Below are 27720 nucleotides of genomic sequence, written 5' to 3'. Positions count from 1 at the left end.
GCTCATTACTCGGATTCTTCTCGTCCGACGAAAAGACATTTCTCACAGTTTTTGCTTTACGACTCTGCAGACAATTGTGATCCCTCGTTCTCTGCAGATTTTTATTTCATAGAGAGAGAGACAGTTGAAAACACTAGAAATAAATGAGAATGGAACGTCCAGTTGTAGTTTTGGACAACGGTGCAAGCGTTACAAAAATTGGTGAAACTGGCGATGAAGCTCCATGGGAATGGGTTTTAAATGACAGAAAACAATTAGTTTTTTTCATTTTATTGAGCCCAACAAAAGACTATGCCTTCAATCGTTGGAAGACCGAAACCTTGGGGTCCGAAAATGAGCCAAACTCACTACCTAAACAACGAAATTGCTTCAAACTGGGAAGATCTTATATTTTCTTATGCGAAACTTGATCGGCAACGATTGAATCCAGAAGAAATAGAAATTATCTGGGAAAGGGCATTTTTGGAGGGACTTGGTGAGCTTCCAAACGGCCGAGAACTCATTCTCACAGAAGACTACCTCACACCACTAAGCTCGAGGTCCTTTTTTGCAGAGTTGGCTTTTGAGAGCTTTCATTTTTCAAGATTTCTTACTTCTGTAACACCGCCTCTGAGTCTTTATGCTGCTGGCAAAGTTACAGGGGTCTCAGGTAAGGCCCCTAGGAAGCTGCGAATATTCTCATCAAAATATTTTCAGTTCACGGGGGAGATCTGACAACAACCATCTGCTCCGTCTTCGATGGAATTATTTTGCCTTCACAGACGAGACTCTTCGAGGTCTCAGGTCGCCAGTTGACTGACTATCTTACTCGCATAATGACTGAGAGAGGATTCAATCTGATGAGCTCATCACGGGATTTTGAGTTCGCGAAAAGAATTAAAGAAGGTCTTTGCTATGTTTCTCGATGTTTTCAAAATGTTTGGTTCACAACTTGAAATTTTCTTCTTTCATAATTTATGATCATTTTTGAACCAATTCGAAGTGATCTGTCAAAGAGTCAAAATAAGCGACTTCTGTGCGAGTTCTACGAGAAATCGTTCGATCTCCCAGATGGGCAACGAATAACTTTAGGCGACGAGAGATTCAGATGTCCAGAAGCCATGTTCAACCCAGCAGTACTGGGCAAAAACGATGAAGGAATTCATGATGTGCTCTCGGCCTGCATAAAAAAGTGTGGACATGTCGATGCGAAGACAAATGTACAGCAACATTTTGATAAGCGGAGGAGTCGCAGAGTTTGATGGTTTCGAGGAACGACTGAGCATCGAAATGGCAAAGAGTTCGCCCGAGAGAGCGCCGATAAATATTGAGTCCTCGAGCAAAGCTGAGATATCGACGTGGCTAGGAGCTTCTATTTTGGGAGAGGCTCCTGGGGCAAGAGCGATGATGGTATCCAAGGCGGAGTATGAAGAAGAAGGTTTTAGAGCTGTACAAAGAAAATGTCTCTGACAATAAAACCATCATATTTAGAAAATATACTAAGAATAAATTGACATCGTATTCTGATTTGTCCAATTTGTCGAAGCTGCAATTTTCTAGAAGGAGTCACATTCAATATGTGAAGATTCTCAATCAGCAACCGGAACTTGCATTTCTTCCTTTTCGTCCGAGAACGGGGGCCTTCTCCGGAGAATTGCGTGGGCGAGCGAAGAAAAAAAAACCGTCGCGCGCGCAATTTTCGGGAGTTGATTTTATCAATGAAAACTTTTTAAATTATATTTTTATTAACATCAATGAGTTTGTGAAGCAAATCTGTTTTGAATTATCTTGAGAGTGAAAAAATCAAATCTATCATTTACATTCCTTGCCTAAATGACATTTTATGGTTCTCTTTTGCCAAATACCATGTTTTCAGAGCTCGTTTGAGAAAATGATGGAAGAAGAAAACGATGACTCGTTCGAAATCAGACGTCCCAAGTCGAAAAAGACCAAGAAGAGACAGTCGCTGGCTCCTCCTCCCCAAAAGTAAGCTTTCCTTATCAGTAATTTCCCAGAGCTCGATTGAAATTCTAACATTATGTATTCGATTTTTCCAAAAATGGATGTTCTTCGTTTCCAACCCGAGAAAATAAAATTCAGTGATGCGTTCGACTCCGACATCGAAGATGAAACGTCGACGATGGACTCCAATGTCAGTAGAAATCTCAAAAGACGGTCGGTGATCATGGAAAGACTCCAGAAAACCAAAAAGGCAAGCTAGATATTTTTCTAAAAGTCTTTAACTTCGGCTTTAGATCGGACTATTAGAAACGCTGCGGAAATGCGAGCAGATCTTCATACTGAAATGCAGACGGAAGAAGAAGTCTCAGCTCAGTACAAACACACGATGGAACTCTTCATGAAAAATAAGATCAACGAGAAAAACGTATACAAGCTCAACTTGAACCTTGCGTCGACTCTTTTCAAAAAATCCAACGAGTAAACCACAGGCAAATTTTTCAATACGGCTAAACGAATTTTTAGGGCCAAAGTTGATTTTGCGGAAGCTGCGACTGCTTTGGACGGAGCAACAAAAATCTGGTGCTACAAAGTCGATGCTATTTATAATGAAGCTTGTCAGATTACGAAAGGTACCAAAAAGACAAAAGCAATAAGGCATTCAGTTGATTTCAGACCTGGTTGATGCAAAAGAAGCAGAAGCTGATCCAGACGATAGTCAGCCTGGAGATTCTCAAGATGTGGCGTCAAAAAAGAAGCAAACAAAGAAAAAGCGACTGAAGCTTCTTTACCCAGTAAAATGCAATTTCAGGTTTTAAAAGTCTACTTACTTATTTCAGGATCCGACTCCGATCTCGAACAAAAAAGTTGATCAGCTGAAAGACCCTTACGCTTTGGAAGTAGCTTCGAAACTCGACAGTGCAACTGACATTTCCAAGCTTCGCATCCAGAACCAACAGTTAGAATCATTCAATGATCTGAAACTCGTTCCAAACGAGTCAAGCTCCAGAATCAAAAAGAAAGACGACGAACCGAGCAGTAAATCAACGTTTTTTAATTCTTTCGATTGATTTGTTTATAGACAATTTGCCTGTCTTCAGCTTTGAATTGTTCGAAGACGTGATTAATGCAGGCGAAGATCTCTTTGTCGACATTCATCAGCATCCAAACTTCGCGGGAAGCTTTGACAAAAACATAATCGAAGATCGGCTGAAAACACCCGCCGCACCTGCTCCCTCCCAATCGTAAATTATTGCATATTATCGAATCTCTTTCAAGTCATATACTAGGCAGCAACCTGCATTTGATCCAGAAGACGAAGAATCTATTATTTTCGCCGCCCCTGACCTCAACGACTTCGGTGACGACTTGGACTTGCCCGAGTCTGAAAATTTTGAAGCCGCACCTGACCTTGTCTGCCCGCCGAGTATCGACCCTGAAAAGCTATTTGAAGATCTTGGCGAAGAAGTTGCCAGTGAAGTCTTGCCACCTCCGACTCCCACCATTCCAATGACGCCGCTACCGCAAATTGATTATGAACAGACTGCCGTGCAAACGGATAATCTTGACGATTCTGTTTTGGATAAAATTTTTGAGTCCAGGCGCGAGACCCACAGATTTCGCGTACCACGAATTCCTCCAAAAATTCAAGGTAAATTAACGGTATTAGATGTTTATTCGGGGTAGTCCGCATTGCCAAGGATCCAATATGGTCCATACTCTCGGTGGGTGAAGGCGCCAAGCCGAGGCAAGGAGATGCAACCTGACCACCGCCATGTGCTAACTCCCCGCAGAGGCAGCACCTCGGCCCAACTCGACGGTGGTGAGGCCACTCAGCATGTGATGGCTGAGCTGATGTGCTAACATAATGAGCGAGTTGAGCTCATTAATCAGATTAAGCTCAACCCCCGGATGAGCTGCAAATTTGGAAATATGGAGGAAAAAAAATTGAATTTTCTAAAAGGTTCCCCAGTAGGGTTTTTTGATGCGTGAAATCCGAATCTAAAGTCAAAAAAGACTTTAAATGTCTAATTTACACAGGGCAGTAATGTTCGCGAAATTAGAAGAATGCCCATCAAAATCCAATTAATACCTTCACGGGCAGTAATTCTAGCGAAATTTCCTGCCCTTATAAAGATATTTCCTAGATCCTGAGTGGCTTTTCTCTTCTGGGTAGGAAATTTCGCTAAGATAACTGCCCTTTAATAGATGACAATTAATGCATATCATGATTGTTGTATTGAATTTTTAAAGTACAGTGTAAACTACTTCATCAGTAATCTTAGCGAAATTTCTGGATCGTGGAGGGCTTTTTTACTTTGGACAGGAAATTTCGCGAACATTACTGCCCTGTGTAAATTAGACATTTAAACTCTTTTTTGTTTTCAGATTCGGATTCCTCGCATCAAAAAACCCTACTGGGGTAACTTTCAGAAAATTCAATTTTTTATCCTCCATATCTCCAAATTTGCAGCTCATCCGGGGGTTGAGCTTAATCTGATTAATGAGCTCAACTCGCTCATTATGTTAGCACATCAGCTCAGCCATCACATGCTGAGTGGCCTCACCACCGTCGAGTTAGGCCGAGGTGCTGCCTCTGCGGGAGTTAGCACATGACGGTGGTCGCGTTGCATCTCCTTGCCTCGGCTTGGCGCCTTCACCTGCCGTGAGTATGGACCATATTGGATCCTTGGCAATGCGGACCCAGCCGTTTATTCATCTCTAATTTAGCGATTGTGAAAAAGAACGAAGCCCTTGCGCAAGGAAAAGAGCCTAAAGCAAAGAAACTTCGGGTTTCAAAGAAACTTGCGAAGAAAACTCCCGAGAAAAAAACAATTTTCACAGAGTTCGAGCAACAAGCGCAAGGAATGATCAACTTGTCCATCTACAAGTTGACTCAGAAGACGAAGATCAAAGAAGATGCAGCTGAAGCTACATTTATGAAAAATCCAGGAGTCGAGTTGCCAATAAGTCGCAAGACGCGATTCTTGCACTTCAAACTTCGGTATGTCTTTGTCAAGGTCCCTTTCTTCATCTTGTTTCAGGACTTCTATTCCGTTCAAAAAGCTAGAGAAAGTTGGTGATGGAGAAGATGAAATCGAACCGCTCGACTTAGACCAAGCAGATGAAGAGGAGCAAATAAGCGACGAGTTCGTTCCGGAGCCCATCGAATACGATAACATAGAAGATGGACCCATTGAAGATTTCGGTGCTATTTTCGACTCTCAGGATGAAGAAGAGGGACCTCCAACAGTGGTTCCCGAAGATATCCTTCCAAAGGTAACTAATGTCTTTCAGTATAAATTTAACTCACTATTTAGCCAACGTTTGGCGATGACAATCTTCTCCAGCGAAAAACAGTTGAGAAGCTATTTATCAACTTCGACCGTCGTCCTCGGCGAGTGAATGTCCGACGCGTCAAGGGGCAGATGAAGAGTTTGATTGAGAGCGACGCAAACGCTACGCAATCGAGACTCGACGAGAGCGCCTTCGAAAATGAAGAAGAGCAAGTCTATCAGTTTTCGAAGTTGAGAAACGAGTTGGACGAATGTCTTGATGGAGATGACAAGAAAAACCTGACAACAAGCATGTCGCTCGTTTGTCTTCTTTATCTCGGTAAGATTTTGGTTTCATAACTTTAATTATCTTATTATTCAGCAAACGAACAAGACTTAGAGCTTGTCCAAGAAAGCGGCAACTTCAAGGACTTCAAGATCAAGACATCGACTGAATAAGGAGCGTCCCACTGCCCATATTTTTTTTTCTTACACAGTTCACTTCTCACTTTATTCACATTCCAATATTAATAAACACCCATCAAGTCGCTGACAAAATAACAACAAAAACTTTCTTTTTTGACGTGAAACTTAAATGAAATCAAGGAAGAGTAACAGCAGCCTTGTTCAGACAGTCTGAATCTTTTCCACCATGCCCGCGGGAGGAGGCTGTGATTTCACCTATGGTGAGCAAAAGGAGGTCACCGGAGGGCCGGCAGAAGGAGAAAAGTCTCGCCAAAAATCGCGAGATACCTCCGCATCCTACCGAAATCAATTCATGAGCAGCAGTCTTTCGAAGAAAGTCATCACGCCGGGTGGCATTTCACGAATGACCAATTTTTTGGAGCTGAAGGATCTTTCCGATTTGAAAGAGCTCTCCGCGCAGGACAACTTGTACTTGAAGCCGATCGCAATTTTGAACATCTCCGTGGCGATTCCAGCCATTGTGAACAAACGCAACCAAAAAGCTATTTCTAACTGGGAAGTCATGGAACGATTGAAGGCGATGGTCTCGCCGCGAGAGTTTACGCATATTAAGGTCACAAAGTCGACCCTTGACTTCATCCGTTTTGAAGGAGAAGTTGCAAATAAACCCGTCATGGATGATGTAACCTCTCGCCTTGATGGCAAACACATGAAGCTTTCAGGGTTTAATGAGCCTTTCAAGATTCGTTGTGGCGCTGCAAAATCGAATTATCCAACTAAGGTAAGGGAATTCTAGGTGAGCTCTTTAACATTTATCTTTTTTCAGGCCGAGTGGAATAATTTTTTTCGTGACGCACCTGAGTACGACGAAACAAAGCCAGGTGAACGACCCGATACAGTCCACATTTCCAAGCTTCCATGCAGCTTTTTCAAAGTAGGAGACAATACTCGCCCGTCAGAAAATGTCGTTCTCCGCGTTTTCCAAAAGTTTGGAGAAATCCGCCAACATGACATTCCAGTTCTCGATCCTTATCGTCCAAAGGTAGCATATTAAAACTCGATTTTCTTCTTCAATAAATTTCCAAAGATTGATCCTCGAGTCGATGCACGGGCTCATGCGAATCCCGTCCTCTTCGATGTTTTTATTCAATACAAGTCTTATGATGGATTCATGATCTGCATGGATGCTCTGCGAGACATGAAGTTTGCCCACAAAGGCGAAAAGTCATACTCTGCTCCGATTGAAGTCAAGTTCGATACCACGAAGCATTTGTCAGAGCGAGAGTTGAAAAAGCGATACCTTTTGCGAAGAAGAATTCTCAAAGAAGAAGATGCTATGGCCGATGAAAAGAAACGGAGAATTGAAAAAGAAGAGCGGCGGCTTGAAGAGGAAAAACTCAAAGAAGCTGAGCGACAGAAGAATAAAGAAGAGAGAAGAAGACGAAGGGAAGAAGCTAGAAGACAAAAACGATTGGAAAGACAGCGAGAAAAGGAGCAAAAGCGAGTTGAACAACGGTGAATTAACAAAAACGTATTTTTATTCAAGTTCTCCCTAGAGTTCAGCTTGAAGAGCGAAAACTGCTTCTTACCCAGCGACGACTGGAAGCTGTCCGACTGCTCACTTTCCTGTTCGATAAAATGAAGACAGAAACTGAATACAATGAAATTCAAGAACTCGAGAGAGAAATTGAATCAAGAAGAAAAGCTGAGCAAGCCAAGAAAGATGCTGAAGAAGCCAAGAAGCAAGCTGCCTTAGAAGAAGCACAGAAGGAGAAAATGAAAAATCTCGGAAAACAGTAAGCTCAAATCAGAATTTCATCTCAAATAATCTATTTTTTAGAGAAGAAAGTTTGAAGGAGAAGCTTTTGCGGAAGAAAAAAGAGAGACTTCAAGAAAAACAGCAAGAAGAAGTCAAAGTTGAGCTAAATGACTACTCTGATGAAGAATATGATACCCAGAAACGATTCAAGGTTGATTATTGTCGATGATGCGAAGATTAATTTTTCTTTAGGATAAACAAATCAAACATACGGTCACAATCCAGCGTCCGATGGGACGTCGTTCAAGAACTCCAGAAGCTCCGGTTGTTCGTCGTGGTGTCACACCTCCTCCTCGTCGTAAACGGGAGAAATCCCCAAAGAACGAGAGGCGGCGAAGTCCCTCGCCTTATGATCCGTATTACGGCAAAAAAGAAGAGATTCTGAAGAAGAGGAGAGTTTCCCGATCACCTTCACCTGTCAGAAACTTTGAGAGGGCTGCAGGTAAGAAGAGAAAATTTTTCAGAATCTGACGATTTTTAGATCGCTCCGGGGGACGATCGCGTTCCAGATCGCCAGATCGACGGGGAAGAGATGATCGAAAGACCAGCAAGTCTAAGAAGGCTAAGAAAGATCGAAGAAGGAGGAAATCAAGGTAGATAAATATTTCCATGGTCAGATTCATATTCGTAGTTCCTCGTCATCCTCAAGTTCATCAAGCTCCTCTTCCTCATCATCTTCTTCTGCATCTGATGGATCTGTCTCTGCTCGGAAGAGCCGCAAGCCGGATAAGAAAAAAGCGCGACGGGAACCGGAGAAGTAAGACAAGATTATCCTCGTTTATATTTACTGTTATCGATTTTAGGACGAGCCGGCGTAGTGATCGAAAACGGTCCCGGGACAAGAAACGCGATTATAGTCGGGAACGAACTCCAGATCGTAAAGAACGAGCTCGGGATTACGATCGAGGCAACAACCGACGGGATGCGGATAGAAATCGGGATAGAGACTACCGCGGTGAGAAAGGTGAGTGGAGAGACATTTATCGATCTCTTTGTCCGTTGAAATCAACGTTGAGTAATTCCTAATACTAACGAATTTTTTATTAGTCTCTTCTCGACGCCGTTGATCCATGCTCCTGCTTTCACTCTCATTTTAGTAAAATTTTTAATCTCTGCCGCCGAATTATGCCGCCCAGCAGCAATTTTAGTTGTTCAGTAATTAATCAATTAGATCTTATTAATGTTTGCTGCCTAATCACTAAATTATTGTCATTGAACGCTTTTCCAAATCTATTCTTGAAGAATGGCGGATCGAGACCTCCGGAAGGCGGAGTTAGAGCGCAAGAAGGCCAAATTGGCCGAAATGCGGAAAGAAAAACAAAGAAAGGAGGTAATTAATCACAAGCTTTCAAATTATTTGTCTGATATTAAGAAAGGATCCAAAGGATCTTCAATACGCAAATTTTTACGCAGCTTCTCTAGGGTATAGGAAATTTAACGCAAGCTTTGCTAACAAACCTTGTTTTCCAAAAGGTTTAATGATCATGATCTTTTCAAGGAAGCGAAAAAGTCTGAGAGAACTGTGGTCGAAGTGAAAAAATCCGACCTCGACCAGAAAAGAGATGAAACGCAAATGCTACTCCAAAATCTTGGTCTTCCGGAAGCTGCACCTCCTGCCGAGGTTGCTCAACCTCCCTCGCCGAAGTCATCAACGGATACGACCACGTCGGAATCAGCCGATAAACCTGGGTACGTGATTTTTATGAGTTGAAATCCGCTTTTATGTTGCTTCTGCATTGCTAGTTTGAAACAATTATTTAGCTGCACACTTGACTGGGACGGGGATCCGCTATTGATCCACCTCCAGCTCCCTTCATTTCAAATACCCACCACGCGGTAATCCACCATGTACTTCGTAAACCCTTTTTGTTAGTTTCATCGCTTTTGAATCTACCGAGTATTTCAAGCGTTTGCCCCGAGAAATTCAAAGGTTTCCATATATGGAAACTTTTGAAAATCTAAATTAGCTGTATTACCTAAAGCCAATCAGACTATGGGGATGCTTTAGTGACGGCGCCTCTCGGGTTTTGAGTCTGAAATACTCGGTATATAATATTGACTATATTTACATCAAAAATAGCTTTTTATATCTACGTGCGCGCAACGTTGTAAATGATAATTGTCTTTATTAGTCGTTGTTATTTCGCTAACTGAAATTTGTAGAAAAAAGCCAAGACAACCACCAAAATTGACAACAACTCAAGTTGCGCTACATACGATTCAACCAAAAGAGCTCATCACTTATGCTAAAGAAACTCAAACTTTAGGTATGACAGCCTAAGATTGAGTAAGATAATACCTTTTGATAGTTGTCGAAGAGGAAGAAGAAGCTGACGAAGACGAAGTTGTCGTCGCAGAAAACAAAGAAAACGAAGCTCCAGCGGAATCAACCACTACCGCCCAACCTGAAAAGAGGGAAGAAAAAGAAAAGCTACCGAAGCGTATTTACACCGATTCCGAAGCTGAAAGGTAGGTTGTCGATTAACTGCTGTTCTCAAACGTTTAAGAGCGTCAAATCAACCTGAATTCTTGGCATTTTTCGACCGAACGACGAGAATTGTTGAAAGACTTCTTCATGACCCAAATGCAGATAGCAAAGTAGGGCTATTCCTTCTTTTCTGTTTCTTATTTTTAGTATATTTTTGCCGATTACACCGGCGAAGCTGCAGAGCAAACAATTCAGCAGCAAACCGACGCAGTTCGGGAAAGTCGCGTTTTCTTCGACGAACACTGGTCGAGAAACAGACTGTGTTCATCTCTTGACTGGTCGCCACAATTCTCGGAATTGTTAGCTTCCTCATATCTCAAAAATCCCGCGTCAGAGGTTGATCCACACGGCATTGCACTCATCTGGAATTCGAAGCTGAGCAAGACGGCACCTGAATATGTCTTCCACTGCCAGTCGCCTGTTACTAAAGTTAAATTTGCAAAGTAAGTCGCTTCTCTCTGAGCGAATTATTGATGGAGTATTCAGATATCATCCAAATTTATTGATTGGAGGAACTTATAGTGGTCAAATCGTTATCTGGGACAACAGGTATAATCTTTACGCGAATCCCTTCGCATGATTTTTTAGAACATTCAAGAGGACTCCAGTCCAGAGAACAAAGCTAGGAGCATCCGCGCATACGCATCCAGTTTACTGTATAGACGTCGTGGGCAGTCAAAATGCTCATAATGTTATTTCCGTATCTACTGATGGCAAATTATGTTCTTGGAGTTTGGACATGTTCTCGAAGCCACAGGTAAAGATGATATTTATGATAATTCTTTAAGTTCTATGTTAGGAATGCCTCGAGTTGCAAGCTAAAGCGAATCAAAAAAGTGTCTCTGTATCAGCACTGGCATTTCCTGGAGATTCTGTAAATAACTTTGTTGTCGGCTCCGAAGATGGAGTCATTTACTCTGGCCAGAGACATGCCAATAAAAAGGTCGGTCTCCTGCGTATCTTAGTTGTTTTCAAATGAGGTTCAGCCGGGAATTTCTGACGCGTATGAGAAACACGGAGCCATGGTCACCGGTTTAGATTGCCATCGCGCGCAATCTAAAATGGACTTTTCGCATTTATTTCTTTCTTCATCGTTCGACTGGACCGTTAAATTGTGGTCTACTAAAAATGATACTCCTCTTCACAGGTCTCTTATTTTCATTTTATTTTTCTGAAACTTTGATTCTAGCTTTGAGAACTTTGGTGCGTATGTTTTGGACGTTGGATGGTCGCCAATTCATCCGGGACTCTTTGCGGCTACTGATTTGACTGGAAGACTATCTTTCTGGAATATGAATGTCGATACTGAGGTAGATCTAGTAGAAATAAACCTGCGTTAATTATCTTTGAAAGGTACCGATTGCTTCAAGCATGGTCAACAACGGCTCTGAAGGCCTTAACTCGCTGGCGTGGCACCAGTCCGGCACGATGCTCGCTACTGGAAGCCAAAACGGACGCGTATCGCTCTTTGAACTCGGCGAGTCGCTCGCTCAACCTGCAGTCGACGAATCTTCAAGATTAAACCAGACCCTGACGGAGATCTATGCCCGTCTGGAAGAACAACCCGCTGCTAAAAGCAACCTGACACGAAAATACGACCTTTAACTTCTTTACTAACTAAAAATGCAATTGGGAAGAGTATTCCCCGGCTGATAACTGATAACTGTCCATTCATTCATCAACAAGTTCTTGATTCAAGAACCCACCCTCTTTCATGGCTAAATTTATTCAAAGGTGATTTCAAAGCGGAAGAAAAACTACTTTTTCAAAAAATCAAAATGAAACAACATGTCTATTTACCTTTGCATCACCTCGCACGTTCGTCTTTCCGATGTAAATAGCCACATTCGCACAGTTCTCAAAGTTCTAACATTAGGTTTCGTTGCTTCAGCATGTACTGTACTTATCCATTACCACTTTTTTATAACTTTTTTTTAACTAATAAATAGAAACTTACACAACCCAAAAATTTTAAGTTCATTCAAATTTCAACTAAAAAAGTATTCAAAAAAGTCGATCAAGGGATTTCACCTGCTCGTTTTCTTAATTACAATCTCCGGCCCCTGTACCTCCAAGTCTTCATTTATTTCATTATTCTAACTACTTGTAATTCAAGCTGTTTCTTTTTTCACAGCCACTAAAAATTCAAAAGATAGCCCTTATCAAGCTCAATTTTAATACGCCTTGTAGGTAAACCTATTTACATTCTACTCTTTTGCCATTATTTTTTCAATCAAAACTGTAACTTGTTCCTTTGTCGTTTTGTTGAAACATGAAAACGTTAATAAAAATTCATTTAAATCTTCAAAAATTGGTCTTTGTCTTCTTGAATTATCGCAGTCAAAACTAACAATTGGTTGTAATAAGATGGTTGAGGAAGATGCGGATTCTGAGGTCAAATCTCGCTCAGATATTGAATCTCCTTCAATCCCTCCGCTAGAGAGCGAGGAGGAGACGATCCCCACTGATGACCTTCTAGACGATTCGAAGCTCATTGAATACAACTTGGAAGCTTTGAAATTGTATGACGATGCTTTTGAGTGGCTTAGTTCATGTGGTCAGAAATTTTGCATTATATCTCTAATTGGAAAAAGTCGCTTTGGAAAGAAATTAGATCAGGTTCGTTACGACATGAATACATTGTTATAATTCTCTTTGGACAGGTTCTGTTTCCGCTTCTTCGTCCCAAACGCGAATTCAGAAAAGCCGCTACCTTCGCTGACAGCGGAATCGACATTTACTGGTGTGCCACAGAGAAAGTGATCTTTCTCATCCCTAATGGAACTAACGACTTTTCAAAACTCATCGAAATCGCGAAGCTGATTGAAAACACCGACAATGAGTTTGATGCGCAGAAGATTTTGAAGGATTTCGATGTTCAAATGTGCATCCAGTCGCTTTTTCTTATGTCTATCTGTCACTTTGTTCTTCTTGTTCAACCAAGTACATCGTTGGATGTGGAACTATCGACGCAGTTTCTGGCCATAAGTGAATGCAGAAAGCTGATCTTAAGTCAGCTTTCAATGCTGATCGGTTCAATTGGAGCTAGTAAGTTATTCCTTCCATTTTTATTGACTAATTTTTGGTTTTAGAGTCGCATTGGATTAAAAATGCTCGTATCGCTCAACCCAAGCTTTTAATTCTTTTTGAAAAATGTGGTTTGTCCCAAGAAGATTTACGAGACTTCGCAGATGGCGATTATTCAAGAGGAAAGAGGAAGCGTGTCCCTCAGAAGAAACTCATTGATTGCATGGAGCGCCAGATAATCAATATTTTCAAGAATGGGCGCCTTATTCCTGAGAAAACCCCCTCGAATTTATTCAAGATTTCTGAAAAGACGGCCTTCATTTTTGTTTTGCAGCCAGAGGAGTCGAAGATTAATGAAGAGTGTTTGCCTATTCCTGCTTGTTTGGACTTGCTCCAAGAGTCGATAAAGGTGCAACGGGATATCGAGATTGCCGCCTCTGATCGCTCATGGTTACCAAAACGAAGGAGGGCTGAAGATATGTGGCTTGAGTTTGACTCATGGAAGTCGAAGCTCGATCAGGGAGAAGAAGTTTGGAATTTTCTCTCTGTCCACATTGACAACATTTGTGGAAAGTCCTCAAGATCTCGTTCAAGATCTCAAGAGCCCGTTGAACTCAACCAGCTGCTTCCAGTAGCTGATATCTTGTTCCAATACATTGTCCAAGGCAGAGTTCCGGAAAGCATCGGGGAAGAGGATTCTACAAAAGCATATGAAATGCGAGAGGCTGTCCTTGCAAAGCTTCAAAAAGCTCTGAATCCAGAATGGACTTTCTCTGACCAGCGATGTGGTAAACTTGTGCCAGAGGCATACAAGACTTATTTGACCAATCTTCCATCGCATTATACGACTCGAATTCATAACAATCAGGTGGACCAGGCGTTGATGGTCTATCATGGATATGCAAGAGGCCCAGCTGCGAAGGTTTTTTTAAATTTGTATTTATGTATTCTAATGAATGATTAAGACATACGAAAAACAATTGAAAGAGCAGTGCAAGGCCGAATGGCACAATGGCCGTCAATTATGCGAAGTTAGATCACTCACCGATCGACACTGCGTTCATAAATGGCATCGGCTACCAGGAGAAGCAGGTGACGGATTGGTGATGACTCACAATTCCAGATCAAAGTCTCTTACCGCTTCTACATGCGGAGAGATCCAAGTCCAGCGCGATGATCCTTTTACTCTCGAGGAAGCGAATTATACTTTTTATGATGATTTGGAGTCAAAACTTCATGTGAAAGAAGACAAGATCTTTTTTGATACATACAATGCAGAGTCAGCACAGCTTCAAGAAGTTCTTTCTCAACTAAAGGTCTGCCGTTTTCGTCTTTTAAGTCGAACCTTTTTCAGTTGGACGGACCGAAATCCCAGCTATCCGCTTCTCAAAAAAGCGATCGTGAAAACGATGGTTCTGATGAAACGGTTCCACTTGACGATATCACATCTGTTATCGCCAATAAGAATCGATTTCTCACTGGAATGGAAACAACCGATTCTCCGAAGGGGCTTCTTCCTAGATTTCCGTCGTGGTCTTGTCTGAAAATCGGCGATTTTAGGTAAAAAGTCTCCTTTCATCGTCCTCTTTCTTAACTAAATTATTAAGCTGGTATTCCGAACTCAAAGGGATCGAGCAGCAAGGTTTCATAAATCGTTCGAATTTCCTTCTTCGTTGGGATATTTCCCAGTCTTGCCGAGGCTTTATCGGCTACGAGTATGAAACGATTCGTGGACATCGTTTCTTTATGCAGTCGCCACAGAAGATGGTCCAAGGTGGATCTAGTGGCGTTGCCGCTCCCGCGAATGTCCTTCTCGATCACGAGTTTGTTGGTTCTCCAGACTTGCGCGTTTCCGCCTCGGGCCCGCGTAGGCGAATCTTCGCTCGACGGCAAAGTAGCCGGAGAGATTCTTCACTCTGCATTTTACCAGTTTAGGGCTTACACTGTATTTACGATTTTTCATGTCTATCGCTCAGTCAGAGCTAATAAACAAGTTTTAGAGATTCACGGTATTAAGAGATTTTATTGCAGGGACAGATTCTAGATTCATAGATGGGCCTCAGAACTTTCCGGGGTGAAAGGCGTTCACGTCTGATCCTTGGTTGATACAAGTCTTGGGAACCCATTAGTGGTGCAGAAGATCTGGATCTAGAGTCCCCAATTTTTATTAAAATTTTTATAAGATTTATAAAAAGAATGAATAAAAATTCGGAGAATGGAACCTCATCCGGGGCGACTTCGAAATACGAGAAAAATGACACAAAGTCGACACAAGACAAGCTACTTAGAGAATAAAAACACGGTAGTGGCCCATAAGGCCACTAGAATACCGGTAGAGGGCCTTTCGTCTCTTCGAAAAAGCCGCGAAGCGGCTCCGAGTAACGAAAAACGATCAAATCACCGGTATTCGCTCGCGAGGAGTCCAAATAAATCAAAACGACGATAAAAACAGAAAAATGATAAAAATCAAATACAATGTCAACGGCGCTCGAGAAAGGCGCGATCTAAATGTCGACTATTCTAGACGCGGCAATCTCTTAGCACTTGGCGCCTACTCCGGATATAAGGCGACCATGATGTTATGGCCAAGATACACAGAAACAAATAAAAATGATAATAAAGCGCCAGAATCGGCTCACGTCGATTCTTCAAAAATGCTAACGCCCGGGTGGTCAAGGTTCATTCTTTCGATCAAAATAACAACAAACAATGACAAATATTAAAAACAATGATAAATATTAAAAACAATGATAAATATTAAAAATAAAGATTTTATTTTTTTTTTTTTCAAATATAAAAAGCCCTTCGCAGAGTCAATTCAATTCGACAAAAATCAATCAATTTTTTTTTCTAGCGATGGAAGAAATTCAGCGAGAGATTATTCGAAAGAAAGCCATCGTCGACACGTACACTGAGAGACCACCCACATCAACCGAAGAAATCGCTGCAAAGGACAAACATGTAAAAGAATTAGCCGAGTTAAAAGCGAAACTTTGCGATCTTTACATGTCAAAAAGAGACACTTCCGAGAATTCTCCAGCGAACGGAGCCGCTTCGTCCGACTACTTGGAGACTAACCTCCTGGTATCTGGGCTAAGCAATCTCGGCAAGTTCAGCGGCGGTGCCCAAGATCAAACGGCTCAGTACATCAGCCGAATCAGGGCCATTCGGGAATCATGTCCGACCATTAGCTTTACGAAGTTTTTGGCGGCCATTAGACCAAAGATGAGCGTATCTGTCAACAAGACCATAGACAACTGCGACGTAAAATCAATGGATGAGTTGGCACGATGTTTGACAAGCAACTACGGCTTAGTCCAAAACGTCTTCCAACTCATGGAAAATTGGTGGAGCAAGCCGAAAAAGAGCGGAATGGGCTTCACCGAATTTCACTGCGAATTGCAGAACAGCATCGAACCTATCATCACCTCCTATGAGAAAAACATCAAGGCGATCCTGATCAAACAAGACAATAAGCAGAGGGAGCCATCATTCCGCGACGCCTTTGGCATTATGCTCATCACGAAAATGCTCCAGTGTGTGCGATCGGAATCTTCCGAATTGTACAATTCGATAATCGTCGAGCTGAATAACTTCGACAATTCAGAGCAGCTCTCAGCTCGCGCTGAAATTCTATCTTCTCAAACCGGCTTCAAGTCTGTCAATGCTGCCGACGGGGCGGATGCTTCCAAAAAGCAGAAGCAAAGCGATAAATCCAGTACTACACAAGGTTACTATCGACAGCATCGAGGTCAGCCAGCCGGATACCGAGGTGGCTACGGCCACCGAGGTGCTCCTTTCAGGGGCACTTCGCGCGGTCATCCATCCGGTAATTTCTATCGCGGTCAACCTCGACGCGCGAATTTCTACCCACGGGGACAATCTCGGGGCGCACCCCGGGGCGGTTACCCGTCTCACAACTACCGCGGCGGCTACAACAATGGCGTCCAAGGTAACAACAACGGCTACAACCACGGATACAACAGCGGCTACAACAACCAAGGCAACGGTTACAACCGTAGCCAAACCGAGAACGACTCTCGCATGTACGGCGTAAACGCGGTATTTGACGAGTCTTACGTTCCATTGCCACTTCCGGCGGATGAGCCAGAACAGATAATCCCTCAATTTGAGCCACCAGCTCAACCTGACGTCGTCCATCAAGGCGACTACTACCAACCGCAGTTCGAAAGCTTCCAGGCTCCTGAGCAGCCCGAAGCCGACGATAGCGCATACTACACAGATCAATCAACATATTCCCAGTATGATCCCAGCTTTGCTTGTTACGACACGAATCTCGTCTCACATACAGAAGCTACACAAGAGAAGTCAAAAAACTAGACATGTCCGGCGAATTCGCCGGACAGATAGCAACTACACACAAGCCCATCCTGTTTCAACCGAATCCATTTGGCATTTCGGGAGCGACTTATTTACCTGTCATGTTCGGGACAACCGACATGTGGGTACCTACCCTATACGATCCCGGCTCTTTCGGTAGTCTTATTTCTGAAAAAGTCGTCCAAGATTTGGATTTAAAAATAGAACCTACAGATCAAACTGTTCGAGGCATAGGAAGTAATAATTCATGCATCGGAAAGGTTGTTTCTGATATAAAAATCGGTCCAGATTCGCACTGGCCGCGCACCACCTGGTTTGTTCTACCAGCAAACACAATGATGATTCCGGCTATTCTCGGAAGAACCCCTATGTACGAAAGATGCTCTGAAATCAAACAAGACTTGGATGATCAAACATTATTTTTCAAATCGATAAGGAATCAACGAATTCGTATTCCTTACGTGAATGACCCCAAGCGTCAATCCTTCTTTAAACGCGCGGATGAAAACGGTGTTCACGCCGCGTACGATTCGATGAGTACAAACGAGTTAGTCGACATCGTCAAATCAGAAATTGGTGCGAACATTCACATTGGCGATGATCCGAGTGAAGCTCGCAGAATTGCCTTACTCTTTTTAGTATCTCGCCGGCAGGCATTTTCCACGGAGAATCGCCCTGTCGGTAAATTCAAGGGATATCTCGCAGAAATCGACACCATCCCCGGCAAGTCTCGCCACATTCCACAGTTTCGAACTCCTGAAAGATTCGTAGAACCGCTTACGGAACAGGTCGAGAAACTGAAGAAACTCGGTATTCTCAAACCTTGTCCGAATTCTCGAGGTTTTAATACACCGATTGGTGGTGTTTTAAAATCAAACGGCGACACGAGAATGATACTCCATCTTAACTTGTCGGTTAACCCTCTTCTGCGCAACGCTGACACCTTCAGCTTACCATACATGGAACAAGAAATCGAAATTCCCCCCGGAAACAAATATTTCGGTGTCCTGGACCTCGCGGCCGGGTTCTGGAATATTGGTGTTCGACCCGAGGACCAGCACAAACTCGCGATCACATGGAACAACGAAACACTCATGTTTAGTCGTTTACCCTTTGGGTTGCGTACCAGCGGTCACTTGTTTTGCCGGGCGGTAAATCACGCAATGCGAAACATGAAACATCGCTCGAATTGCAAGGCATTTGTAGACGATGTCTTAGTATTCCACAACAATTTCGAAGATTTTTTGGCCACTCTCGATGAGCTCCTCGGAGTTCTCACTGAATACGGCTTTGCCGTTGGAGGGAAGAAAGTGTTCGTTCTCCATCCATCGGTAAAGTGGTTGGGACGTGTAATCGATTCGAATGGTCAGTATCCCGATCCTGACAACGTAAAAGCTATCACCAACATGAAAGCTCCTCAGGATTTCAAGGGATTACAGTCACTCATTGGCCTTTGCCAGTGGGTCCGATCCTTCTGCGCGACAAAACCAGGTGACCCGGTTTCTTCCACCTGTTTCAGCCACCTCATCAAGCCAATCACAGCTCTGGTTCGCAAGAATCGGCCCAAGGGCCCATTTCATTGGGATTCAGAAGCAGAAAAGGCTTTCAACAAAATCAAAGCCAGGCTGGCATCTCCTTCGACGATCTGGTTTCCAGATTTCTCAGTTCCATTTTGTCTCTGTACAGATGCAAGTGCCATCGCGAGCGGCTGGTGTCTGTTGCAAGTAGTAGAAGGTAAGTCTCGCATTATCAGAGTTGGTTCAAAGACCTTTTCTGACTGCCAGCAAAAGTACTCTACAACAGAAAGAGAGGCTCTTGCACTCATAACCGCGGTCAGCGACTGTCGGTACTATTTGGCCGGTGCATCATTCACGGTCAAAACCGATCACAGAAGTTTAACTTACATTGACAGTAAATTGGCGAAGAATGATAAGCTCAATCGTTGGTGGACTTATTTATCACAGTACGATTTTGTGATAATTTATATCGAAGGAGAGGACAACTGCGTTGCTGACTACTTCAGTCGCCCTGCTGATCTCGACACCCGGCGGCCTAGTCGCCAAGGCGCTAGCGAGCCCGCTGGGAGTTTTCACGAGTTCATGGGATTCAAAATCTATGTGCCCAGCTGGGTAAACAAGGAAAATCGTCCTAAAATATCCTTCAACTCAGACGCACTCTGCAACGACCACGGGTTAGTCGCTGCAGTTTCGGAGAAAGTTCCACTTGAAGTGGGTCTTCCTCAGAAATTATCTATTACCTCGGAGCAGTCAGCTGATGAAGCTATCTGTGACGCAGTCACGGCTCTCAAACATAATCAAGAGCACAGATACGACAAGAAATGTGAAGAAGCTACTTACTTAGCTCAACATTTCAAAAAAACTATCCCTTTGCGAAGAAACAGGCGCGCTACTCCTAGACAAAAAGATCTATATTCCTCGTCTTCTTCGTCCGGAGATTCTCAATTCATTCCACGACCAACGACTACACGCTGGAGGAAAACGCATGACAGAGTATATGTCTCACGTAACTTGGCCATCAATGTCGGCTGACATTGAAAATTACGTCAGAAGTTGCTACTGTCAACACAGTAAAGGTCTGCGCGGCCGACACCAGGATCCCGGATTTCAACCCACCGTTAAGGGTGAATACCCGTTCCAGCGCATCCACGTGGACTTCGTCGAATTCCCACTTGGGAAAGGAGGATACAAGTACGGTTTGACCATACTTTGTACTTTCTCCAAATTTATCATATGTGTTCCAACAAAAAGATGCCGCGCAATTGATGCAGTAAAAGGTCTGTCCGAAAATTTACTGGACAATTATCCTACTCCAGAGATTATTTCGACCGATCGTGGCAAACATTTCTGTTCTCAACTAAACGCCGAATTCGCCGCACTCAACTCACTTCGCTGGCGTTATCATATTTCCTTCAGACCACAAAGCTGTAGTTTGTTGGAGAGTCGACATAGGGAAATGAAGAACGCCACTTACATACTGTGCCACCACTTCGGCATCGACTGGACCTGTGTCATAAAAAGGGTCTGTTACGTCATGAATTGCTCGCCGAATCGTTCAACAAAAGCGATTCCATTCGAAGTCGTTTTTGGCGTAATTCCCCGTATCACAGAATATGATAAAGTGCCTGAGACGGCTAAGGGAAAAGACGTCTCTGAGTACTTACAAAATAGAGCGAAAATCACAGATATGCTCTTCAAAAAGATCCAAATTTGTCAATCTCACGCCGATAATTTGGTAAGTTCCAAAAAGCCTCACATAGAACCTGAGCCATTGTTGCACGGTGACCAGGTGCTAGTTCGAAAAGAGGTTTCCTCCATCGCTAAGCGCACAAAATTACGTTGGCTTGGTCCGTACACAGTGCTTAGATCAAATGGCCACGTCGTTTTGATCTGTGACGATGACGGAAATCGCGACTGGATGCACAGATCGTGCGTCATCAAACAGGTCGCTCGAAAACCGGAACTCGGCGTGATTCCCTATTTCCCCAATTTATCCATTCCCATTCCCAAAACAATTCCCACTCCACTCGAAAATACTCAAGCTTCAACCCCAGAATCCAACGATATGCACATTCCTGTAGCTCCTACCCCTCTAGTTCCTCAGACCGGCAAAAATCAGTCGGAGGACTCTTCAGCTGATCTCCCTGCTCTTCCCCCACCAGATCAGACTGAGGAACGTTACCTCGACACTGCTGAAAACGCGGACAAAAATCCCGTTTCTAGCACAAATACCATCCCGGTGATAAAGCCCAAATCATCGATCGGTCCGAAACGAAATAGATTAAGGGTTAATCCTCGTTTACCGTACCCAAATACTCAAAGAGCAAAAACACGAGCACAGACCCGTCAGATCGACTCTGACGAAAACATGGCTCGAAAAATGCAGTCAGAGGAACGTAGGCGTTCTGCCCGTAGCAATTCATTAACATAAATTTCTAGAGACAAAGCTGTTTCGGGGCGCGTCCCTGAACTTCTTCACAAACAGCGTTGTCGCTAGAATTTAGGTTTAGTTGTGTTTTACATAGAAATTTCTGAAATTCTAGTGTTCATATTGATATTTTTCTCTGTGCCATTAGAATTTTCTTTTTAACCATTTCAGCCTTGAAAACTGATATGATACCGTTACTAACGTATTTCATATTTCTAGATAAAAGAAATGGATCCAGAGGCGTCGGTCGAATCCGCCTTCGACAGTCTCCTCGAGCCGTATGTCAACGAGTTCAGCGATGTTGAGGCGTCGCCTGAACACGTCACCGGCGAATCAGTGACACTACCAAGAGAATCGACTCCCGAGCCGTCGGATCTGGCTCAAGAGCAAGAACCGGCCGGTTCGGTCCCGCCCGAGCTGCCATCTTCAGCCGTGCTCCCCGTAGAGCCATCTCCTCAACCCTCGAAAGAGCCCGTGGAGACTCAATTCAGCGTTACGTATCCAAAGCACCCTCTCAGAGTCCGGAATTTATTCCACCCGCTGACTCGAGTCCATTTGTCAGCCGCCTGGACCAACGACTGACCGAAATTTTTCACGTCCCTCAAAGTCCGACTGTCCACGAGGACTCGGACGATGAGCCAGGAAGTGTAATCGACCTCGGCAGCGTCGACCTATCGATGCATGAATATCAAAGCGCCCTCAAGGACGCCAAGGAACGCAAGCTGACGGTCAAACAGCACGGGCAATTACTCCCAACCCGGGAAGCCAACTTTAAAGTCAAGGCGCTCCAGCACGAGTTGCTTTGTGCACTCCAGAAAGCCGCGCCAGTCTTCGATCAACGAACTTTTCCTCGATCAGAGGATTACAAGAAGATCAGCAAGCTGGTCTACAAATTGTTCAACCCTAGCTCGAAATATGCGTACTGCGCAAACGCCAGCCTACTAGGCGGTCAGAGCTCCTTGCGCAGCTTTATCGCCAAAGGACGAGCTCAGAAAAATTCATCTGGCGAAGCTTCTTCCTCCAAAACTGAGTCTCGGGACAGCGCTGGTACGTCCGGTACTGCCTCGACTCACAATTTCTTTAACTTAGGTTCAGCCCGCAATGCCAGCTCCTCAAACAGCGATACTGGCGCTCAGCCCTCTAGCGCCCCTGCTGGACCTTCTCCGGAACAACCGCGTTCCCTCGCTGGTCGACTCGGCCGGCACGGCCAACACAAATACAAGCGGGGAAATCGTGGTGGACGTTTCGGTCCCTATAAACGTGCCTACCCACGAGGTCGTTATTAGTACCTGCCAAGACTCCTATTTTCTTCACTTTAATGCTAGGACTACGACGCGGACAACGATGCTGCGTCTCGGGGCGTGTTGGTTCTCCAGACTTGCGCGTTTCCGCCTCGGGCCCGCGTAGGCGAATCTTCGCTCGACGGCAAAGTAGCCGGAGAGATTCTTCACTCTGCATTTTACCAGTTTAGGGCTTACACTGTATTTACGATTTTTCATGTCTATCGCTCAGTCAGAGCTAATAAACAAGTTTTAGAGATTCACGGTATTAAGAGATTTTATTGCAGGGACAGATTCTAGATTCATAGATGGGCCTCAGAACTTTCCGGGGTGAAAGGCGTTCACGTCTGATCCTTGGTTGATACAAGTCTTGGGAACCCATTAAGTTCATGCCACTTTATGTTCCAGGGCCGGCGTCTCGAGGAAATCGGTCCTCAGCTACCGTCGGTCAATTGGCTCGAATCTGGTTTGCGATCCCGGCTCATTGCCATCAGGAGATCACTGTTCGCCCGCTTGTTACTCCTGGTCGCAACGCGCCTACTTTCCGAACCACGCCTGAGGAATTCACTCTCTCCTCTAACAGCATCTGGGTGCTTCGCTTTCCATTCGTCTACCGTGACGAACAGAAGACTTATCTTCCGCCGAAGGAAAGCAGCGAGTTTATTCACTTCAAGGTGTCGAAGATTCTTTCACGCAACACGGCCAAGGGCTGATTCGTAATTTTCATAGAAAATATGGTAAAGAAGACTTTCTATTCCCTTTTACTATTATATTAAGGGAAAACACCTTTTGACATTTGGCGAGTTCCACATGCGCGCGCAAAAAAGTCACACATGACTTAAAGTTCTTTGGCTAAACCAGCTTCACCGTAGTTTATGAACCGCGGCAGCTTTTATCTGAGACATCTACTGAAATGATTATTTTTATGTTATCTCATATTTTAACCGAAAAATTCTACAGTAGAATGGCTTGTATTATAAAAAGAAAGGCAGAACTCGAGTGGACGGAATTCGAACTTGAGCACGACTACGCGAAACATCCAAGTCTTGAAGCGATTGAGCAAAAGAAACCCGATGAGTTTCTGCGGGAGAGGAAAGATATACTCTTGAGGTATTTTTATTCTTTTTCTCGAGATGTTATTCTATGCCAGTGAAATTGAAAGCGACTCTGACAGCGATGTGGATCTAGATGTTGTGAAAACTCGACCTCCTCCGAAAATAACATACCACCGTGCTAAACTTGAGGCCCAATTCAAAGAGACAGAAAAACTCATTCTGAATAAAGTTTTTGGTCTTTTCGACTGTGATTACCCAGCGGCGTTGGATTCCAAGTTCAATGAAGAGTACAAACCAGTAAAAGCGCGTATTCAAGCTGGAACAGCGGCAAGAAAAGTTGTCGTTTTGGGTGAAGTTGTTGAGGTTTGAAAATAATAATTGATCGGTTTTGAGGTATTTTAGTGCATGATAGAACTTCATCTAAGCTGTCTCACGGTCAAAGGAGATGAATTCGAAGCGCTTCATCGAAAATCGTTCATTGAGAAGGCCTCACAAGTTCTTCGTCTAAAGTTCAGCGCGATCGGATTTGAAAGCCCCACTCTTCACTGGATTCACATCAAAATTGTCGATTTACTGCCGCCTCATCTTCTTGCTTTGTACATTGACACGTTATCGGCGCTTCGCTCTAAGATACCCGAGCTATTAAAGTTCAGCTTGGAGCCTATCATTCAGCAAGGTACAACAAAAGCGGCAATAGCTCTTGGTCTCACGACCAGGAAGCCTTGGGATCCATTGACTGCCTCGCCGATGAATCTCCTCAAACAGAAGCTTGTTCCAAATAGCGCTAATGCACCTCTCATAATAAGAATACCTTCTCGCCCGACGATCCAGAATAGGAAGGCATTCAAATTCTACATTTTTTAAATTTGAATATTCAAATTTCATAGCCAGACAAGTCAAACTGCCCCACAAATGCGTCGTTTCCGAACCTGGAATTCCCAATTGAACGCTTTTGGCACTGTACAAAACGCGCCAAGCCAGGCATCCGGTCAAACTAACGGTGATTACGTCTATCACATGGTTCAAACAGTTCGAAACATGGTCAGAAAACACAACGTAAGTAATGAAAAAGCCTGAGATTTATTGCATGATGATGTTTGACGGTAAACTGTAGCGATACATTCTGGAAGCGCTTGCTCCAGTGGGCTCGGTATTTTCCTTTTGACAGAAAAGTATCAGTAAGTTGCAGATCATGCATATAAGGTAGCAGACAAAAATGTAGAAACTAAAGCCAAGTTCGAAAAACCGATCGATCGACAGCTCCCAGTTCTTGAATTGGTCGTCGAAGCTCAAATAGATGTAGAACATCGCGGTTGATATGGCCGTGTGGTAGAGAATGATGCAGGCTCGCGTTCCAAAGGTCCACGGGCTTCCGTGAATGCGCAGTCGAAACTCGAAGCATTTTAGTCAAAAGAGGGAAGGTGTTTTATACCTGGAAGGGAATGAGAAGCAGACCTACGTGTATCGCCGTCACTAAAGTGAGCAAGAGTAATTTGCCCCTATCAGCCATCGTGTAGACTCGATACCTTCCGTCGTTCCCATAACAGATAGAGAGCTTAAAACGATAATCTTAGTTTTTGACTGTCCTACATCTTCCATCTTTCCATCGCAGAATGTGTGGATCTTGTAGACGTTGAAAGAGGTGTTGGATCGGTAAAGACTCCAGATGACACCGTAGTATTCGACTGTTGAATCTGAGTTTTGTCGGACAATCCATGCAGGAAACGCAATTGATAAGAGAAGTAGCAGGAACGCAGCAAGGTTTCCTTATCAAGACATAAATATAAACTTATACTATCTGATTTTACCTATGAGAAGCCAGCGGTACTCTTCCAGGTTACGCCTGTAATAAATCTGCACTTTTCTGATAAAAAGCATTATTCGATTGTGTTCAGAAACGGCACCCGAACCAGCCAGTTATTCTCGTCGGCTGGGAAAACGCAGCGCTGCTGAGTATGTACGTCGCCCTTTGCAAGGACATCGAGGTTGCTGCCGTCTGTTGTCTTGGACTTCCCCTAAAGGAAAACAAGTTCGAAAACAGTATCGATATTTTTGGAAAAAAATCTTCCTGTCATAATTTTTATTAACGTTGTCAAGAAAGCGGCGGACTTTACGGATCCATTACTTGAGGATAGCAAAGGGTCGAAATTCTATCGTTGGTTTCGTGAAGAAGATCAAGATATTTACCCGGGACATCAATTGGAAAAGCGTGGTGATATCGATGATCCAATAACTGGTTTAACCTGCCCATTTTTCGTTGCATGTGGATCAGAAGCTGCAAATTGTGAAGTAAAAGATTTGGAGGACTTTTTACTTGAGATTCAAGCTAACACAATGATGGTCATTGTCGATGTGAGTCTTTGTTGATTTCAATATTTATTTTCATAAAATATCAAAGGAGGGAGACGCATTACTACGCGTTCCGACAGAAAAGCAAAAACGCCACGGGCTAACTCAGGCGATGGTGGACAAACTCGTGATCGACGAGATGTGGGAGTTCTTGAGCAGACTCATGACTGAAAAAGCGAAGAGAGAGGCTAATTTGGCTGGCAGAATGTTCAGCCACTCAGAACTTGCACTAAAAGCGCAACAAAAACGAAAGTCGTCCGCGTCTACGGAGTCATCACCAATGATCGTCCATTACAAAACCTTTTTGAAAAAGAAGGCCGAGGGTCTTGGAGGTCGACTACCGACTGTTGACGAAAACAGACAGTTCTACAAAGAGTTCCAAGACTTGATGCGAGCAGCAAACACTGCTTCAAAGAGAAAGAAAGCGTCAACGGGAGACGATAGAGATTGGAATCCGAAGAAAAAGATTGATAAAAAGAAAACACCGGCCGGTAAACCACCTTATCAAAACCTATAAAAATGTTTCTTTAGTGAAATCACAGAGGAACATTCAACGAGATTTGGCCGAATCGTCGAATGCTGCTAGTCAGCTTGAATCACTGATGGAGTTTTGAATGATGGTTCCTCAAGTTTTGTATAATATTTACAAGTTCACTGAAAGCTAAGACTTATTCCTGCCACACACTTATCGAATCCTCCATTAGCTTTAATTCTTATACGTTTAGAATGAAAAAAGGCTGTACATTTTGCAGTATAATCAACGAACCGGAAATGTAAGGCATCTTAAAAATAATATTTTCCAAAAGAATTTGTTGATATCTTGAGATTTTAGACAGAAAGTATACGAAGATGATACAAATGTGATAATTGAAGACATCCGGCCAGCAGCTGATCTTCATCTCCTAGTTTTGCCAAGAGAGCATATTCGAGACATCACGACTGTCGATGATGCGAAAACACTCGACAGTTTGTTATTAACAGCAAAAGCGCATCTAGCGGACTTTGAAAAAATGGAGAAGCATGTTGGCTTTCATCAGCCTCCTTTCAATTCCCAGGTATTGCACTTTTCATATTTATGCATCTCAGTGTGTTTAGTACCATTTACACATGCACATTGTGTCCGGCAAAATGAATGCCAAGCAAAGAAAAAGGATTCTTAACCCAGGATGGACCGATATAGAAAAAGCGTACGAACTGATTGATTTCTTGGATCTTTCTTCAAAAGCACGTGCTCCAGCATCAATGAATCTTCCGAATCCTTCTGAACTGAATATTCCACCTCCACCTTCAAAGTGTTCTTCACCTCCTCCTTCATCATAAAATTCTTACTTACATAGTTTATAGACATTCTTCAATACAGATACTGTTATTTAAAACCTTCATTTATCAAATTTTTGTTGCAGAATGAGCAGCCACAAACAAAAACTCGAAAAAGTTGAGATCTGGGCTGAACAGATGACGGAAGGAAGAGACGCATCCCACGCTATAGAGCATTTTCGCAGAGTCCGGGAGTACACTCAACAAATTCTTGCTGGACTTGAGAATGACGTAGCCGATATTGGCGAAGTCGATGGATTCCTCGTGGCAGAGACGGCTGCCCTCGTCCACGACGTCTTCGATCACAAGTACGTAAGCGATAACGCAAGTGGCCTCGATAAAATGAAAGAATTTCTGGAATGGGCTTATAAACAAATTAAAAACACGCTGAGTCTTATCGGCGACATAGACATTTAACTTCGGCGTTTATCAGACGAAAACGGAAGCATTTATGTCTTTC

The 27720-nt window shown here is 43.4% G+C and overlaps 6 protein-coding genes across 6 annotated transcripts in view; 4 read left to right on the top strand and 2 right to left on the bottom strand.

The window, feature by feature from the left end:
- LOC145699938 (putative protein kinase DDB_G0291842) overlaps positions 1 to 27720 on the bottom strand; it is a 69225-nt gene that overhangs the window by 30543 nt on the left and 10962 nt on the right. The gene's annotated exons all lie outside the window — the stretch shown is intronic.
- LOC145699353 (uncharacterized) lies at positions 1831 to 5759 on the top strand. Its single transcript, XM_081776621.1, has 12 exons — positions 1831 to 1965; positions 2080 to 2190; positions 2233 to 2418; positions 2464 to 2570; positions 2614 to 2732; positions 2778 to 2976; positions 3020 to 3182; positions 3228 to 3589; positions 4669 to 4942; positions 4983 to 5217; positions 5259 to 5553; positions 5596 to 5759. Exons 1-12 carry the CDS (start codon positions 1871 to 1873, stop codon positions 5670 to 5672), a joined length of 2223 nt encoding a protein of 740 aa, XP_081632747.1. The 5' UTR covers positions 1831 to 1870; the 3' UTR covers positions 5673 to 5759.
- On the top strand, positions 5848 to 11556 carry LOC145700730 (uncharacterized). Its single transcript, XM_081778054.1, is given in 19 exon segments — positions 5848 to 6420; positions 6466 to 7154; positions 7196 to 7435; positions 7480 to 7609; positions 7651 to 7900; positions 7940 to 8051; positions 8090 to 8215; positions 8262 to 8422; positions 8697 to 8788; positions 8957 to 9147; positions 9622 to 9725; positions 9768 to 9927; positions 9966 to 10056; positions 10094 to 10389; positions 10433 to 10703; positions 10746 to 10889; positions 10933 to 11093; positions 11136 to 11256; positions 11300 to 11556. Coding segments are annotated over 19 exon segments (4146 nt in total). The 5' UTR covers positions 5848 to 5865; the 3' UTR covers positions 11552 to 11556.
- On the top strand, positions 12314 to 23470 carry LOC145700728 (nonsense-mediated mRNA decay factor SMG8-like). Its single transcript, XM_081778053.1, has 8 exons — positions 12314 to 12565; positions 12610 to 12994; positions 13039 to 13895; positions 13939 to 14289; positions 14328 to 14533; positions 14581 to 14807; positions 22936 to 23276; positions 23317 to 23470. The coding sequence occupies exons 1-7, from the start codon at positions 12314 to 12316 to the stop codon at positions 23250 to 23252; spliced, it is 2595 nt and encodes an 864-aa protein (XP_081634179.1). The 3' UTR covers positions 23253 to 23276; positions 23317 to 23470.
- LOC145699922 (KAT8 regulatory NSL complex subunit 3-like) lies at positions 23453 to 26643 on the top strand. The gene is made up of 8 exons (XM_081777183.1): positions 23453 to 23649; positions 23690 to 23957; positions 23997 to 24430; positions 24491 to 24650; positions 25490 to 25615; positions 25692 to 25946; positions 25993 to 26434; positions 26475 to 26643. The coding sequence occupies exons 1-8, from the start codon at positions 23453 to 23455 to the stop codon at positions 26555 to 26557; spliced, it is 1965 nt and encodes a 654-aa protein (XP_081633309.1). The 3' UTR covers positions 26558 to 26643.
- LOC145699952 (uncharacterized) lies at positions 24675 to 25540 on the bottom strand. Its single transcript, XM_081777222.1, has 4 exons — positions 25403 to 25540; positions 25185 to 25360; positions 25027 to 25149; positions 24675 to 24986 (listed from the first exon to the last, which is right to left on the bottom strand). Exons 1-4 carry the CDS (start codon positions 25470 to 25472, stop codon positions 24675 to 24677), a joined length of 681 nt encoding a protein of 226 aa, XP_081633348.1. The 5' UTR covers positions 25473 to 25540.

This window comes from Oikopleura dioica, chromosome 2 (assembly GCF_907165135.1).
Source record: "Oikopleura dioica chromosome 2, OKI2018_I68_1.0, whole genome shotgun sequence".
Taxonomy (NCBI): Eukaryota; Metazoa; Chordata; class Appendicularia; order Copelata; family Oikopleuridae; genus Oikopleura; species Oikopleura dioica.
This window is presented reverse-complemented; position numbering and strand designations above follow the sequence as displayed.

What these genes read in the sequence shown, in the direction of transcription:
- LOC145699353 (XM_081776621.1), top strand. Translation starts at nt 1,871, where the DNA reads ATGATGGAAGAAGAAAACGATGACTCGTTCGAAATCAGACGTCCCAAG. An exon ending in AGCTTGTCAGATTACGAAAG is followed by an intron (nt 2,571 to 2,613) that starts GTACCAAAAAGA and finishes AGTTGATTTCAG; the next exon opens with ACCTGGTTGATGCAAAAGAA. An exon ending in CCGAAGATATCCTTCCAAAG is followed by an intron (nt 5,218 to 5,258) that starts GTAACTAATGTC and finishes CTCACTATTTAG; the next exon opens with CCAACGTTTGGCGATGACAA.
- LOC145700728 (XM_081778053.1), top strand. Translation starts at nt 12,314, where the DNA reads ATGGTTGAGGAAGATGCGGATTCTGAGGTCAAATCTCGCTCAGATATT. An exon ending in GATCGGTTCAATTGGAGCTA is followed by an intron (nt 12,995 to 13,038) that starts GTAAGTTATTCC and finishes TTTTGGTTTTAG; the next exon opens with AGTCGCATTGGATTAAAAAT. An exon ending in CTGAAAATCGGCGATTTTAG is followed by an intron (nt 14,534 to 14,580) that starts GTAAAAAGTCTC and finishes TAAATTATTAAG; the next exon opens with CTGGTATTCCGAACTCAAAG.
- LOC145699922 (XM_081777183.1), top strand. Translation starts at nt 23,453, where the DNA reads ATGATTATTTTTATGTTATCTCATATTTTAACCGAAAAATTCTACAGT. An exon ending in GTCTTGGACTTCCCCTAAAG is followed by an intron (nt 25,616 to 25,691) that starts GAAAACAAGTTC and finishes AACGTTGTCAAG; the next exon opens with AAAGCGGCGGACTTTACGGA. An exon ending in CAATGATGGTCATTGTCGAT is followed by an intron (nt 25,947 to 25,992) that starts GTGAGTCTTTGT and finishes AAAATATCAAAG; the next exon opens with GAGGGAGACGCATTACTACG.
- LOC145699952 (XM_081777222.1), bottom strand. Translation starts at nt 25,472, where the DNA reads ATGCTTTTTATCAGAAAAGTGCAGATTTATTACAGGCGTAACCTGGAA. An exon ending in GTACCGCTGGCTTCTCATAG is followed by an intron (nt 25,361 to 25,402) that starts GTAAAATCAGAT and finishes TGTCTTGATAAG; the next exon opens with GAAACCTTGCTGCGTTCCTG. An exon ending in TGCTTCTCATTCCCTTCCAG is followed by an intron (nt 24,987 to 25,026) that starts GTATAAAACACC and finishes AAATGCTTCGAG; the next exon opens with TTTCGACTGCGCATTCACGG.